Source organism: Trachurus trachurus (assembly GCF_905171665.1).
Source record: "Trachurus trachurus genome assembly, chromosome: 11".
In the NCBI taxonomy this organism is placed as follows: domain Eukaryota; kingdom Metazoa; phylum Chordata; class Actinopteri; order Carangiformes; family Carangidae; genus Trachurus; species Trachurus trachurus.
Genome location: NC_139904.1, coordinates 17,463,089 through 17,479,512, shown reverse-complemented (window position 1 = coordinate 17,479,512; position 16,424 = coordinate 17,463,089). Strand labels below are relative to the sequence as shown.

At 41.7% G+C, this 16,424-nt stretch overlaps 1 protein-coding gene across 1 annotated transcript; it reads right to left on the bottom strand.

The window, feature by feature from the left end:
- Nucleotides 1-1,344: 1,344 nt before the first annotated feature.
- On the bottom strand, nucleotides 1,345-14,547 carry LOC310993209 (uncharacterized protein). The gene is made up of 15 exons (XM_083981524.1): nucleotides 14,487-14,547; nucleotides 12,584-12,704; nucleotides 12,375-12,497; nucleotides 5,151-5,303; nucleotides 4,829-5,053; nucleotides 4,456-4,621; nucleotides 4,079-4,184; nucleotides 3,855-3,950; nucleotides 2,921-3,161; nucleotides 2,552-2,674; nucleotides 2,319-2,468; nucleotides 2,017-2,241; nucleotides 1,769-1,934; nucleotides 1,564-1,666; nucleotides 1,345-1,473 (listed from the first exon to the last, which is right to left on the bottom strand). The coding sequence occupies exons 2-15, from the start codon at nucleotides 12,701-12,703 to the stop codon at nucleotides 1,374-1,376; spliced, it is 2,097 nt and encodes a 698-aa protein (XP_083837650.1). The 5' UTR covers nucleotide 12,704; nucleotides 14,487-14,547; the 3' UTR covers nucleotides 1,345-1,373.
- Between the last annotated feature and the right edge of the window lie 1,877 nt (nucleotides 14,548-16,424).

The following is a 16,424-nucleotide window of genomic DNA, read 5'->3' as shown; positions in this document are numbered from 1 at the left end:
CTGTAGATGTTTGTATGTGCAAGTATGGAAATTGTGGAACAAAAGATCAAGGAAAACATTTCCAAAAATAGTTCAATATGACACAAAAATCTATTGTGTGTTGTCTTTGTGTTTTGTAAATGAAGACTGAAAATCTTGGTAAATTCAGTATTTATTACTTCTGGATATTGAAAATATTTTAGTGATGCTGAAAAGGTGCTGTATTTATTTTATGTGAGAGTTGTTCATTATGCTGGGATTTGCACTTTTGTGCCATCTATCCAATTCTATGAAGAAAATGATAATGAAAATAAAACTTGAAGAAAAGAAAAAAATGTCACTGTTTGCATTGTATCTGAAATCACAGCTTCTCTTCAAATGTTATTCTGCACTTAACATGTAAATGACCTACCTGCACAGTTAAATGCTGTTCATCCATCTTGTCTTAGTTAGTGGAGATGACTTTTCCATGAGATTAGAAAAACAAATATTTTTTATTGTGAAACAAACTGTGAGATTATTACAATATCTATTGTTTACTTTCCACTTTTTTAGGATCTTGTCACAGGGCCTGTAGCATGTTGTTCTATAGTTAGTAATGTAATTGCAACGTTAACAGTGCCCGTCTGTTAATCTATTCCTAGGAGCCGACCAATTCAGTTGTTCCCAACCATTTCCCCCCCCTCCAGTGTTCCCTTCACCGGCCTAATCGGATGAGCTCAAGAACGCCATCATTCACACCCCCACCATCAACTGTGAAGGTTTGCTCTCTTTCGCTTTCACAGTTAGGCTACTGCTGTCACTGTGGGTTCAGTGCACTACCTTCAGTTTTTCCAGCCACTTTCAAAAAGTTTTCCACCACACACACATTATCTTTCGCACTGTGTGGTTTCCAAGGTGTGTTTATGTGAAGGCCAGATTCAACCATCATAATTTTATTTCATTTGCCAGGCTCCATAATCTTTCCACATCCCCTGTGTTTGGTTTAAGAGTCACTGATTTAGTACAATGTTTCCCAGCATGCCCTGCTGCTCTGTATCAGTATTGCATCGTGCCTGCACAGACACAGCAGCCAGATTGTGACTTTTTGTGCCAAACAGTGTCTTGCTGTGCATGAGCAATAATTTAACTGGCTTCAAAGCCATTTGATACATGTACAGGTAAAGTTAGGGAAGTGCAGTAGTTTTCCCTCACAAGGAGGAGGTCCTTGAAGTCTGCTGGCTCATGATTAAGGCCTTCAGTATTTGACTGCTAAGCAGAGAGGCACTGCACATGATGGCACAAGAATGTTTATTCAGTACATTTATAAGATCTTGAAGACATTTCCAACTCAAACTAAATTAATCCACAGCGTCATTCTTCATCTAGAGGACAAACTCCAGGCCGTCTGTTGATCACATGATGGGGAAACAAGCATAGAGTGCAATGCCACACTGGTCGTGTTTGTTTCGTGCCATCTTGATGTAGCCATGATCTCCATAGTATACGCCCCAACTGCAATCAAAGCACATTACAATTTAAAAAAGAGAAAGAACAAACAAACTCAAGTCAGGGGAAGTGAACCTGAAATTCAAACCAACAAACCTGTTTTTGACCAGCCAGTAGTCATGTCCCCCCTCGCTGCCATAACCCACAGCCAGCACGCCGTGGTTCACATTCTTACTGCACTTGTGGTCAGTGTACACACCTGTTGGGACACAGGAGACATGAAACAAGCCTGATCATGGGACAAAAAACACTCACTTCCTCACACCCAACCAAGATTTTATTTTGAGATATATCCACTCACCGTGACGGTAGAAGGCAAAGTTCGGTCTGGAAGCATCAATTGCAACAGAGATGGGGCCGATGGTGGCCAATGCCGCTTTTAACACAAATTCATCTCCCTCTGGTAACAAGCCATAACTGGAGCAGTTAGCAGCCTTATACCTTGGGTTATACTTGCATTGGCCACGCTGAAAAGAAAATTGTGCCAAATTACTGCATGTTCTGACAGAAACTTGGAATAAAGATGCATTGATTGCCCATGTGACTTACTTTCCCAGTGTAGGGGTAGGCTGCATTGGAGTTAATGCCTTGGTTTTTCATGACATACTCAAAGGCACTTGTCATGAAGCCACCATTGCACCCGTGGTTGCCGTATTTTGAGGAGCAGTCCACCAGGTTTTGAGGACTGAGGGACTTCAGGACACCTGTGGACTTCTTCAGTTGCCCCTCAAGAGCACCAACTGCACTGAAGGCCCAGCAAGAACCACAGGAACCCTAGAAGAAACCCAATCAAGTCCATATGCTCTGTGGAAACATGCTGATGCTTGAAGATGTCACCCACAGGTCCTCACCTGCATTTTGACTTCAGTTACCAGGCCTTTGTCCCTCCAGTCCACTGATGCTGGTGGAGAAGCGTGGACCCCGATGGAGCCAGGAGCACTTCTCTCCAGGTCAGTGGGCACGACGGTCCCCATTAACATCTTCTTAATCTCCTCAGTGGTCTTAGAAAACAAACAAATATGAGTTTATGGGCACATACAAACAGTGGTTTGATGAAACAAAAACAGCCAATTAATCTAGTCACCAGGTCTCCCAGGTGGTTCATTGCCAGTTCATACGTATGTAAACCCAAGGATGCTTCCAAGTTGTGGACATTAATAATTTCCAGGTTCTCTTCCCATATCCGCCTGCGACCCAATTCCTCAATCTGAAATGTAGAGCATTAAAGATATTATCCAACAGTTAATATATCCACCACCACAGTACTTGCCTTGTGAGTATGTGACAAAGTGGATAGTGTCAGGATTTACACAAGGAGTGAGGTCACCAATGTATATAATTTAACAGGATATTAATATCACTGAGCCCGACTTAGTTTACAACTAAACTCGGCACAAAACAACTTATCACCAAATAATGTTGTTTGGTAGTGACATGGCTGACAGGCATTTACCTCATGTGAATACACTTTTTTATGCATCTTCTTCCATAGTTCCCAGTGCTGATCGAGTAGCTGACTGGTGACGGCCGCTGCAAAACCACACAGTGCTGTGAAAAGCAGGCTCCGAAACATGTCTGCGTCTGGACAAGGGAGAACTGTTGATCCAACCACCGTCAGGGAGGAATGAGGCTTTAACAGAGCTCTGCCAGCCTCCTGGCTCAGGCCTTGATTAGGCAGCTGCAGCAGATTCAATCTCCTCCAGGTGAGAACAATTAACAATTAGACGCAGTGGAAACTCGTCCTAAATCAATAGATCAGAAAAGTTTATGCTCAAACACATTTAACACAACAGTCAGAGTAGGGGTGTACATGAAGTCATTGAAGAGTTCAGATTTTTTTTTTAAAGTTTGATTTAATGTTCATTGTGTTCATTTAAGTTTTACAACAACAGACACACTTTAAAACCGGTCTTTGTACCACTCCTTGAACTTCACTAAACACAAATAAATTACAACACTTGAAGAAAACTTTGGTGACTTGAGGACGGACAAGGGAAATAATATGAATAAAAAAGTTAATAGAAATTGTAAGTAGCTACAACAAATAAGAAATATTTTACATCAGATTTTTTAAAACATTATCATCAAGAGGTTTATTCATACATTAAATACATTTTGACAATATTAATATTTACATTAACACATCAAATATATGCAGTGTCAAATTACAAAACGTTTTTAAAGGTACAAGCAATCTCTTGTTCATAAATCAAAACAATATTGTTGTGAAAGTCAACCCCAGCAAATAACAAGATTGTGTGAATAACATTTTAAAAACTTGAATACAACCTTTCTTATAGTATTTTTGACAGCACCTGCAGTTTCTGTGTTAAAAGCAAACACCACAAACATCTGGATAGATCAATTCCTCTGAGGTGATGAGTCACAGTGTTGGGTAGATGGCAAAACTGGCGATGCCACAGAGATTATGCTTGTTCCTTGCAAGTCGAATGAAACCTTCCTCTCCCCACTGAGTTCCCCAACTGCAACCACAAAAAAAACCACAAAAACAAACAAACATCATCTACGTTTGTTCATACATGTGCATGTCTTTGCACGTGTAGGGACAGCACATTTCTTTAACTATGCAGCCAAAAAAAGACAAGTTCACCTGTTTTTCACGAGCCAGTAGTCCTGTCCTCTGTCTGTGCCATAGCCCACAACCAAGACGGCGTGATTTGTAAACCTTGGGTTGCAGTCAGGGGCGCTATATAAACCTAAAACATCCACAGAGTTAGTAACAGTGGCTGAGAAAATGCCTGACACTTGCTTATTTTTCTTGTGTAGCTTTTGATGAGTGAACAGAGCTCCTGTGTTGCAGTCTAACAGCTGTAATCTGTCATCTAGATGTAATCTAAAATCAATTGCATAGGCTACTGATTTTGTTTTTTACTCCTGGCACCTTCCAAGAAAAATAGAAGGAGACACAGTTTACTAAAATAATACTAGTTTACATATTTGTCTCATTCAGGAGACCTTTGTCCTCACCTCCTCTGTATTGATGGAAAGACGGCAGCATGGCATTCACGGCCACGGCGACAGGTCCTACTGATGCCACCACGGCCTGCAGAGCCCTCTCATCTCCTTGTGGAATGATGTGGTAATTAGAGCAGTGACCAGCCTTTCCCTTCACAGAGTAGCGACATTTACCATCCTACAAACAGAAACAATAAACAATAAAACTTTGAATCTTTTATTTAGAAATACGGTGTATGAATAATATCTATCTTCATCATATTTTCCCCTGTTTAAATGAGAGTGTCACTGGTTCACTGCAGTGCCAAGGTGGAAATACACTTCCATTAAAACAATGAAAGAAAGAAACAAGGAGAGAGAAAATGCTCCTTCATGCTTTATCAACCTGGTGTTCATAGGGGTAAGATTTCTCTGAGTCGACGCCGTTGTTGCGGATGACGTATTTGAAGGCTTTGGAGATGTACCCTCCTCTGCAGCCAAGGTTTCCATCGCTGATGCTGCAGTCCACCAGGTTCTGTGGACTCAGGGGAATGAGGACACCTGTCCGTTTCTTCATCTGCGCCTCAAGAGCTCCCATAGAGCTGAAGGCCCAGCAAGAGCCACATAGACCCTTTAAAAACACAAAGGGGAGACATTACTGAGCCTCAGTACCACTGGTTTTTCATTGGGGTTGTGCTAATTAACCATCTTAAAGAAGTCGATCTTACTTGGTCTTGGACAGGACTGACCATGCCGCTCTTCCTCCAGTCCACACTCTGAGGTATCGATGAGCCGCTCACTTCCTTAAAAGAGTAGTTTGTGAAATGGACAGGCTCCTCCAGCTTCAAGCCATTCATCTTCTCATTGATCTCCTCAGCTGTCTATAATAGAAAATAAAAGACACGTGTACCGTAATAGAAACATTACAATGTCCAGTGTCCAAGCAGTTCAAGGACTCACATGTCACTGTGCTGACAGTCCATCTTGAGTTTACAGCCTCGTTCTCTTTGGATCACTTTTTACTGAATCATCTCTGTTTATGGTCAGAAAGGATCATCATCCACGTTAATGGTTTCACCTTCCTCCCATGAATCTCCTGTCAAGGTTTTATTTTTGATGTGTTTTCCCTCAGCATCATTGACACCAGCAAACAATCAAAAGATTAACCACAACTTCCTCCGATTCTTATCAAAATTTCAACTTCAGCTTTCAACAGAAAGAGCGAGAGAGAGCACGCACTGTCAAATTCCTTTTCAAGTACAGCACACTGTCCTTCTCTGGGGATTTCTGACTAGAGGCCAAAAACTCCAGAGTGTCCCAAACACTGTTGCCAGTTTCCTGCAGAGTTCCTACGTCACTCCCACACAGGGATCCACTCCTCAGGTTTCCTGCCGTCTTCAGGCTCCAAAATTAAATAAGATAGAAATCCTCCTGAACGCCAACCCTCCCTCCTTCCCTCCCTCCCAGGTTTATCTTCCTTACACAACCTTCATACACTCAGGTGAAGCAGTGGCCTGAACAGAGACCAGACCACACTGCAACATGACATACAATAACGTGTTTGTTTTAATGACTGTATATTTTTTTATACACAATGATCAGTATGTTTCTATTCATACTTCAGTTGATGGTGGTAATATTACGTAAACAACGACCATACTGAGAGACAGACATTCACCAGGGAGAAGGGACATGTGTGAAGGGATATTTATGGCATTTTAAAACTTGCACTCGTTAGATAGATAGATAGATAGATAGATAGATAGATAGATAGATAGATAGATAGATAGATAGATAGATAGATAGATAGATAGATAGATAGATAGATAGATAGATAGATAGATTTCTTAGCTGCACAATAAACAAAGTTCCTCTGTTTTTCTAAATATTTAGGCCTACGTAATGAATTGTAACTTGTTTCTATTGTCTTGAATAGTTTCTTCACAGATACTACAATCAATACTGCAATCAACGTGAAATTGATAGGACACATGATCAGAAATTTTTCTTTGTTTTTCTTTAGTTTATACAATACATGATTATTATATTTTTTGTATTCAGCTGATATAGTGCTATTGTTTGAAGATGATTAACTTTGGAGTCTTTTTTTAAGTGATAAGGCAAAATGCACCTCTAACTGTATTTGTGAATATTTTACAGACAGTGTTTTATCAAAATCGTAACTTTTGTTAGCCTTATTCCTGCATGTACAGTAGGTCATATAACCAGATTGGTGCAGCCTACACAGGATTAAATTAATCACATTGTGTAAAGGAAGATTAAAGCAGCTCTATAGGTCAGGGTTTAAATTAAGCCAACATGCTGCAGGTTTAAACGCATATTAGCAGTTTCGGTCGGTCCACCATCTTGCACCTGCAAAGGTCAGTGAGTGTGAATGCACTTTAGGCAATGATGTCTAGTCCTGCACAGATCCTGGGAGTGCAGTGATATGTGAGGGTGAAGATAGTCTGTAACCAGTAGAGGTCTCTCTGATACATTTTGGTCCTAAACAAACTCCACTCTGGTTCGTCAGATGAAGATTGATTTGGCAGTAATACTAATGTCTTGAACACCAACAAAAGTAGGTTCTATAGTTATAGCACAGATAATCAAACAATAATCTAGTTTACTATTGGTATTTAATCAACATAAAATTCATTCTACAAGATCAAAACAGGTATCTGCTTTATTGCAGGAAGAGAGAAATAATAATAATAATAATAATAATTTTATTTGTAGAGCACCTTTCAAAACAAAGTTACAAGGTGCTTAACAATAAAACAATTGATGCATATTAAAATACATAACAATAAAACAACATTAAAATACAGGAATACAAAATAAAAAGAGTCACAACAATAGTAAAAGAGAATCAGTTTAAGAAGGCCAAACGATAAAAGTGAGTTTTAAGAAGTGATTTAAAAGAGGACACTGAGTCTGCATGCCTGAGATCCCCAGGCAGGGCATTCCAGAGCCGAGGGGCCCGGGCAGCGAAAGCCCGGTCCCCTCTGGTGATCAAGCGAGTTTTGGGAACATGTAAGAGGGCCCTACCAGAGGACCTCAGGCTACGGTCTGGCTCATAGGGGGCCAGCATGTCTACAATATAGGCAGGAGCCAGACCGTGTAAGGCTTTAAAGACAAGCAGTAAAATCTTAAAATCAATTCTAAAACTCACAGGTAACCAGTGAAGAACAGCAAGGACTGGTGTGATGTGGTCACTTCTTTTGGTACCTGTTAAAAACCTGGCAGCTGCATTTTGGATAGACTGTAGTCTCTGAATGTTGCGTTTACTAATACCAGAATACAGAGCATTACAATAATCTAGCCTGGAAAAAATGAAGGCGTGGATAACCTTTTCTAAATCAATATGGGAAAGGAAGGGTTTAATTTTGGTCAACTGTCTTAGCTGTGCGAAACAGGACTGCAGCACCTTGGTAACCTGAGTATCAAATGAGAGTTCGGAATCAAAGATGACACCCAGGTTACGGGCCTCTTTGTGAACGCTGTTGGACAGAGCACCCAGACTAGAAGAGAGAAACACAGTGCTCGTGCTGGAGCCAGCAGGGGAGACAATGAGCACTTCTGACTTTGTGTCATTTAACTGCAAAAAGTTGCTAGACATCCATTCTTTGATGTCAGCAAGACAAGACGTTATGCAAGACATATCAGAACAGCCAGGTTTTAAAGGTACATACAGCTGGGTATCATCAGCATAACAATGAAAATTGACATCATGCTTCTCAATAATTTCCCCAAGGGGTAGGATGTAGATTGTAAATAGGAGGGGTCCTAAAATGGACCCCTGCGGGACCCCGCAAACAAGAGGAGCCCTAGAGGAGGAAGAGTCCCCAAGCATGACGGAGAAGGACCTATTAGAAAGGTATGAAGTAAGCCAGTCGAGCGCCACATCACTGATTCCAACCAAATTTTTCAGACGGCTAATCAAGATACCATGATCCACCGTATCGAAAGCTGAGCTGAGGTCAAGGAGAATTAAAATCGAGTAATGGCCTGAATCACTTGTGAGCAGTAGGTCATTTGAAACCTTGACCAAAGCTGTCTCGGTACTGTGTAGGGAGCGGAAGCCAGATTGAAATTTTTCAAAGAGCTGATTATTGTTCATAAAAGAAATTAGTTGCGTAGAAACAGTTTTTTCTAAAATCTTAGATAAGAAAGGGAGCTTTGAAATAGGTCTAAAATTACTTAAAACAGAAGGATCAAGGGATGGCTTCTTTAAAAGGGGATGAACAATAGCATGTTTAAAATTTGATGGGAAGATACCTGAGGTGAGAGACGAATTAATAATAGCTAAAATATCCGGACCAACCGTCTGAAAGACTGATTTTAAAAACCAGGTAGGAATGCAGTCAGAGGAGCAAGTGGAGGATTTAGAAAGTGCAACAGTATGCTCCAGGGTTGAGAGAGTGATTTCAGAGAAATGTGTGAGAGTGGAGGTTGGACAGCAGTCGTCCGGAGTCTTTCTGCCATCGGTACAGAACTGTTGCCGGATCATAGATATTTTGTCACTGAAGTAGTTTAAAAATTCTTCACATCTCTCTGGAGAAGGGTCATCTGGCTGGTTGGGAGGGGGGGCAATAACAGAGTTTATAGTTTTGAATAGAATTCTGGGGTTTCCTCTTTGCTCAGCAATAAGTTTGGCAAAGTAGTTGTTTCTTGCCACTTTGACTGAGTGCTGATATTGAGCCATAAGATATTTCAGGGAGACAAGGGAGGCCCCAAGCTTGTCTTTCTTCCATTTCCTCTCTGCTTTTCTAGATTGTCTTTTAAGAATCCTTAAGTCCTCACTCATCCAGGGTGTGAATGAGGGTTTTGGCCTTTTGAGTCTGACAGGCGCTATGGAGTCTAAAATGTTCAGGCAGGAGTTGTTAAAAACACTGAGATGTTCTTCAACAGTAAGATTTTGTTGATCAAGATTTAAAAATGATCTTGAAGCAGTAAAGGCTTGCGAAAAGTGATGAGTGCAGCTGGAATTTAGGGGACGTGAGCGAATCAGAGTGGTGGGTTTAGGATCAGGGCAGAGAGATGGAACTGTGAAAAACACTGCGTTGTGATCAGATACTGCAAAATCAACAATGTTCACATCGTCCACAGAGAAACCATGAGAAAGCACAAGATCAAGTGTGTGTCCTTTAACATGACTAGGCTGCTTCACAGATTGAGTTAAATTAAAAGACTGTAAAAGGTTAATAAATTCAGAGGCAAGTGAGGATGTAGGACAGCACACATGTATATTAAAATCGCCTACAATAAGAACTCTGTCATGTTTTAGAATAATGTCTGATAAAAAGTCTGAGAATTCCTGTATAAAACCAGAGATAAATTTGGGAGGTCGGTAAATTAAAACACATAAAATTGGTAATTTATTTTTTAAGATGAACCCTAGGCTCTCAAAAGTGGAAAATTGACCTAGAGAGAGGCGGGAACAGCTAAAATCATTTCTGTGAACTACCGCAAGCCCCCCTCCACGGCCAGTCAACCTAGGTTGGTGGAAAAACAAGTAATCTGGGGGGGATGACTCAATAAGAGGCGAACAATCATCAGGGTTAATCCAGGACTCTGTGACAATAAAAAAGTCAATTTTGTTGGTTAAAATAAAGTCCTGGCAGATAAAAGACTTGTTTGCCAGGGATCTTACATTTAATAGGCAGAATTTAGCTGGTTTAAATCCTGGAGTTGGAGCGATGGTTTGAACAGAAATTAGATTATTTATAGGTGGACTATTACAGGTATAACCAAAAATAGCCTGCCGCCTGTTGGTTATTCTAACAGGAATAGATGACACTGAGAGGTTTGAAGAATGAGTCGGGACAGCAGGATTTGTGACAGCATCGGCATCAGCAGGACCCGCATTGTCAGGGACAAGGCTATATGAATCGCCAGTGATCTGGGCAGGGGCCTGCTGGGGAAACCATCAATTAAGGTTAAAAGCAATGAAGTTTATGAAGTTCCGGCTAAGTACACCAGTTCCTCTCTTGTTTAGATGTAGCCCATCATATTTAAACAAGACCCGCTTGGTCCAAAAGGAGTCAAAATGGCTGATAAAACTGAGACCAGTGGCAGTAGAAAAATTTTCCATCCATTGGTGTAGGCTAAAAAGCCGGCTAAAACGCTCAGAGCTTTTTGACAGGGAGGGGATGGGGCCAGACAAAATAAACCTTCTCCCCAGGCTTTCAACTGTAGTGGCCAGAGACTCAAGGTCATAGTGAAGCTTACTTGAATGCCTGGACATGACGTCATTTGTGCCAGAGTGTGAAATCACTGTGTGAATTGAGGGATGAAAGTCCAGGAGTACTGGGATTAGTTCAATAAAGTCAGTCGTTTTACCTCCAGAGAGACAGTAAGTTACTGCACCAGGGAGGTTTACAAATCTCACGATTGAATCACCTATAATTAAAATCTCCGGTCGGGCTGTAGCGAGGTTATCAGTGTAGACGGCAAGCTTTGATCTCAGGTGTTGACCAATAGGCAGCGAGCTGGTCGCGGTCAGGGGGGCTGCGTGATTACGCACCTGGTCCGACGCCTGCACAACAACAGGTGACTTTCGTGAAGGAGCAGAGAAACCCGGCGCGGACACGGAGGGCTCCGAGTCAGCGAGTGACAGACAAGGACGTTTGCCATCGGGGACCGTCGGGGAAGCGGAGCCCGACGGAGAGATGGAAGGGACAGGTGCACGGCGCTTTCTTGCCGCACGCCGGGACACAGTCATTCTGTCGGCCGGCTGAGGGGGGGAGTGATCGGGCAGCTCAGGCTCGGCGAGCGGGGAGAAAAAGTTACTGAGCGGGATGTCAACATCAGGGGGGTCGTAGAGGGGAAGGGAAAGACGGTTGGTGCCTTGCACTATTGAGGTCCAGGTGGGGGGAAGAGGCGAGGACGGGCCGGAGACATCAGGAGGAGCAGCAGATGGAGCAGCGATCCAAGGCGGCTGGTCGACCGAGGGCTCGAGGCGCGCCAGCCGGGAACACAGGTCAGATTGCCGCTGAAGAAGTTCCTCTATGAGCCGCTCTATGGACCTGAGCTCGGTCTTCAGCTCCACGGTCTCCGCAATTATAGTCTCAGATGGAGCCATCGGTGGAGGGACAGGGGCCTGAGACAGGCCCACTGCGGTGATTTCGGCTCAGTAGATTTTGTTTCTTGATGAAGGGTTAGGCCATTGTAGGTAGAAAACTGACAGCTGACAGGTAGGCTATTTCCACGCTGTCAGGTGAGGTGGTCGGCCGGAGCAGGACTTTGATTTGTAAAAATCCGTTAAAATCCTCGCCCGATGGCTGAAATTATTTACCCGGTTAGGCGGTGTGGTTTAAGACGTGCAATCTGGATAACTGTATTGTAAAAATAAGGTTTAAAATTGGGTAAAATCGAGTAAAAGAGTCAGTTTGAAGGGAGCTCTTTCACGGGCGACATGGACGCCGACACATGCGCAGTTGAGGTCTGAAGGAAATGAACTATAAATTGATAAAAGGAATAAAAATAAGATAAAAGGAAAAGTTCCAGTCTGTTAGATTTTACTTTGCAGGGAGATTCAACTTGAAGCTCATAAAAATGCAAATAAAAGATTGTGATTTTTTTCTTTTCTTTTTTTCTTTGTATTTTAATCATTTTGCTCTGGTGTAACTGTAATGGTGAACGGTTGAAATCCATCGTCAAAATCAGAAAAACTGATCTCAAGGCAGATCAAAGGGGTAAACTGGGACCTGGATTTATAATTTCACTCAACACCAAGTTAGTGAAAGAGGTGAAAATAAGCCTTCTATGTATTTTTTTTGTAGTTACAAGAACAATTTATGTGAGTCAAAATGAAACTGGTCAAAGTTTAAGTTTTGAGAAATTTCACAACAGTCATATTGCAAAACTGAGGCGTAATGAGAGTCTGTTTCCTCAGCAACAGAAACTTAAAACCAAGAGCTGCTGTATGTGTTGGAGCAGGATCCTACCATGTCAGCCAGGTGGTTCATGCCCAGAGTGAAGTTGTGTTTCCCTACTGATGCCTCCTGGTTGTGTCTCAGCACCAGGACCAAGTTCTTCTGCCACACTGCTCTCCTGTACACCATCTCCGTCTGAAACCAAAACACTGACTGTGATCCCACTGACCTTTGGGGTGGGTTAGATCGTGTGTGTAACGACAGAGACACAGAGGTCCTACCTGATTATCATAAACCTTGTGATGTTCGATTTTCCACTCTTCCCACATCTTATCTAAAATAGATGCAGAGTGGCCAAGGACCAGGAAGGCCAAAAGCAGCACCACATACAAAATGTGCATCCTGCAAAGGGGGGGAAAAAAAACAAGATTCGATTTTTCACCCTCGGAAAAACATGAGACTTTGCTATTTGTCCTGATCTGACAGTAAACTCTCCTATGTGAAGATGTCGTTCTTGCTTCTTCTGATTACTTGGGAGGTGCATTTTTTATTATTATTTTAATTACATTAGCAAGGCTACAGCAATTGATTTTACAGAAATGTTATGATTTGAGCCACATGAGAAAATTACAGTATGCGTAATAGCAATAAATGTTGAACAAGCCTGGCTGGCAAATGCAGAAACAATTTTTGTTGGCCTTATGGTGGTGGTTGTAGGTCCCCTCTGTGCTCGCTTTGTTTGTTTGTTTTTTGTGCAGTGGGCGTGGCTCCCTGACAGTACCTGATTGTGGAGAGTGACACACCTACATGCCATTACCTCAGTGAACTACAAACACCTTTCTACCGCTCCGTCAGATTGTTCAGGAAACACAGGTTACAAACCGTCGGCCCGTTTTTTTGTTTTGTATCTTATCAAGAGTTGCTAGCCATTAAGCTCTACTGGGGCACAACTCAGTCTGAACTATACAATTTATGTTTTATGTCCAAGAGCCAATCAAATAAGTACCGGTTCCAATTGGTGAGTCAAAATGCCCCCAGTGGCTGCTCACCTGTTTCAGTGGGTGCTCAAGCTCTGGAGAACCCACGGGATCTGCGCATATAAGGTGTGAACTGCCTTTGCTTATTCTTCAAGCATTAAAGTGTATTGCCTATATGACATTTATAGCTCATATATACTGGGGCTTGTGTCTGGTGACGCCCTTGAGCTTTTCTCATGTTTGTGAACCTTTTTAGTTTACACCTGTTTCTTTCCTCTGTGCCCCAGCCTGATCCTAAACCCTCCGGTCTTCAGCCACCAACCAGTTTATACCTGCATTTGGATCTGGCCTCTACTCATCAGTCTTATTCCCTCTAAAGCCCTGGATCAGCCCCTCCACTCTATATGACCTCCATTCTCCACACCTTCCCTTATTTGCCACCTGGCCTCTGTTGCTCGGGCTCCAGCCCCCTCAGCCCCAGGTCAAGTCTCTGCACTTAAACATGAGCCTAGAATATTCAGAAAACATCCAGCTAAATAACAATATATCTATGGCCCTTCAGACAGTTCAGCATTAATCAAAACAATAACTTTCTGCTCTAATTTTGCATAAATTTAGCAAAATCACAAACATTGTGGAAAAACAGGCACATGAAAAATCTTCCTATAAGAGATTTTTTTTTTTACACATTTATCACACAGTACATATAGGATGTAACATAGGATGTAGCTTCTGTCATAAAGTTTGTCTCTGCACAACTGATTAGTTAGAAAATATTCACACAAACCCTGATTTAAGACTCCATTTTCATATGTACACAACGCAGTTGAGCTAAGCTAAACAAAACTAAACCGACAACACGGTGCACTGCATGCAACAATCACATAAAGTCAAAGGTGCCAGTTCATATGGGAAAGGCTGTAAAACCTTCACGTCAACGTTAAGAGTCAGAAATGTTGCCGGTCTCTTTTTTTTAATCGGTCAGCTTCTCAGTTTTTCTTCTCTTTCTCTTTAAAAAAGGAGAAGTTCAAACCCGTTTGACTGGAATCTCTTCTCCTCTCTTACTCTACAAATCTCTTCTGCGCTGTTATTCATACACACACACTGCACAACATTGACTGTGACAGGCATTTGGCATCGACACACTCAGCAGAAAATCAGTAGAGCAACAAATCAACAAATTCACTCCAGCAAATAAAATGTTTACCTCGTTGCAGAATAATCAGCAGGGTTATTCTTGTCCCAGGAAGAGAATGCACCCGTGTTCAACTGACGACCTTCTCACATAAAAGAGGAAGTAGAGTTTCCTTTAATACTCAGTGTTTTTTTTTTCAGTGCATCTGCTCTCTGACTCATCATGTGAGTCTAATTTACAGGCATCTGCAGTTGCCCAAAACACGCCTCCAGTACGAGAGGTGGAAGTCACAAAAGTAACATGACAGATGTAAATGAAACTGATGGTGGAGAAACAATAGCTACAAGTGAGAAAAAACAACAAAACAATACAAACAAACATTTTGGACATTTAGAAATCATTAAACTAATGTCAGGATAAGTTGTGATCATATAGCCTATTGTTATTTTCTGATTTATAATCAACACTTCAACAATAGGCGACACTGACACATTGTTTATTTCTGTCAGTGTCAGACAATAAGGTTGAGCCATCAGAGGAAGATAAATCGTGATTAAAAGTCTTATAATGCAGTTGTTAGGGAGTCGTTCATGTTCTTTGTTAGTGCAGGGTAAGAAGACGCGTAGCTTTTCCTCAGCTAACATTATGCTGCCATTTGATGTAGCCTATTTCCTGTTTTGTGAGCGGCTGTGGTGTACAGGTTTCAGTATCAAAGGTTATAGGCCTAGTTCACTTTAAGTTGATTTCTATAGGATCAGACATACAGCAGTGACAGTGTAGTGACAGTGCAGTAGTGAAAAAGTGCCTTTAATGTGTGTATAATTATGGTTAACATGTAGCATACTGTGATCACAAGCTGTAGCCTAAATGTGTTAGGCTAGCCTACTCCATACTTTCTTTTGATCTAGCAGTGTAGCCTATCAATAAGCTGTAGCTACTCCAAAGCCTGGCAACAGCTGAGGAAACATCCTCTGCACAAAGGAAATCAAATCTAACTGACTACTGGACTATTTCTTGGCCTGTTGTTTTGTAGTCAAGTAGGTTTTATCCAAGTGTGTTAAGCAAAATTCATTAATACAGTAACCATGACAACACATACTGTAGGCCTACTGAGATTCCTATCCTGTGCCGCTGTTTAGAGACGCTCCTACAAATCGTATTAGAGAGTTAGAGGACTTCACTAATTTTGTTACTTTGGGACAAACCTAAACTGCTGTTTCCTTCTGTTTTCAGTCCTAATGCTAACCTAGGCTAAGCTAAAAAGATAAGCTAAACTGAGCGATCCATCTGCTGGTTGTAGCATTTCACAGTATTAATTAGGCTACCACACACACAGGCATGACAGTGTTATTGATTTTCTCATCCAATTCTCAGCAACAAAACAAATAGATAATTATCATATCCCCTAATATCCAGTCATCTTTTTCATTCAATCCATCTAATAAAGACAGGGAACCAAAAACATCACAGCAGTCATCACAGCAGGGATGAATAATGACGCAACATTATGATAATAAAAGGACAGGAGCATATTATGCAACGTGGAGCTCTGATTTGGCCGAGGCTGTAATTGGCGTCCATCTTTCTCTTCCTGGATCCGGGGTTGGACGGAGATTCGCTGATGAGTGCAGGTTCCCTGAGGTACCAGATGGTGAGTTCCTGACTCAGCACCCGGTCTTCCTCTGTGGTGGTCATCCTTTGGGTCAACACACCACATAATCCTGCAGCGAAGCAGAGAGGAGGACAGCTCTATTCAGAAAACTCATTGTTTTTTTGTTTTTTTTTGGTTTTTTTTTTTTTTTTTTTTTTACCATTAATTGAACTTTCATTGAATCTGAGGCGCCTGTTTGTTAATTAAACAAACAAAGTGCTTGAATAATAGAACTAACATGCCGATCGGTGTGGGTGTAAACACAAAGAGTGCAGAAATTCACAAATGAATGTACACTCGTTATACTTGGGAGCCAATTATTCAAGTCTCTCAGAGACGTGGGATGATATTCAATCACA

Excerpts from the sequence above, each read along its gene's own strand:
- LOC310993209 (XM_083981524.1), bottom strand. The coding sequence starts at position 12,703 with ATGCACATTTTGTATGTGGTGCTGCTTTTGGCCTTCCTGGTCCTTGGC. Across the intron at positions 5,054-5,150 it reads TCAGTCCTGTCCAAGACCAA|GGTCTATGTGGCTCTTGCTG; the intron begins GTAAGATCGACT and ends GTGTTTTTAAAG. Across the intron at positions 2,242-2,318 it reads TAACTGAAGTCAAAATGCAG|GGTTCCTGTGGTTCTTGCTG; the intron begins GTGAGGACCTGT and ends GGTTTCTTCTAG.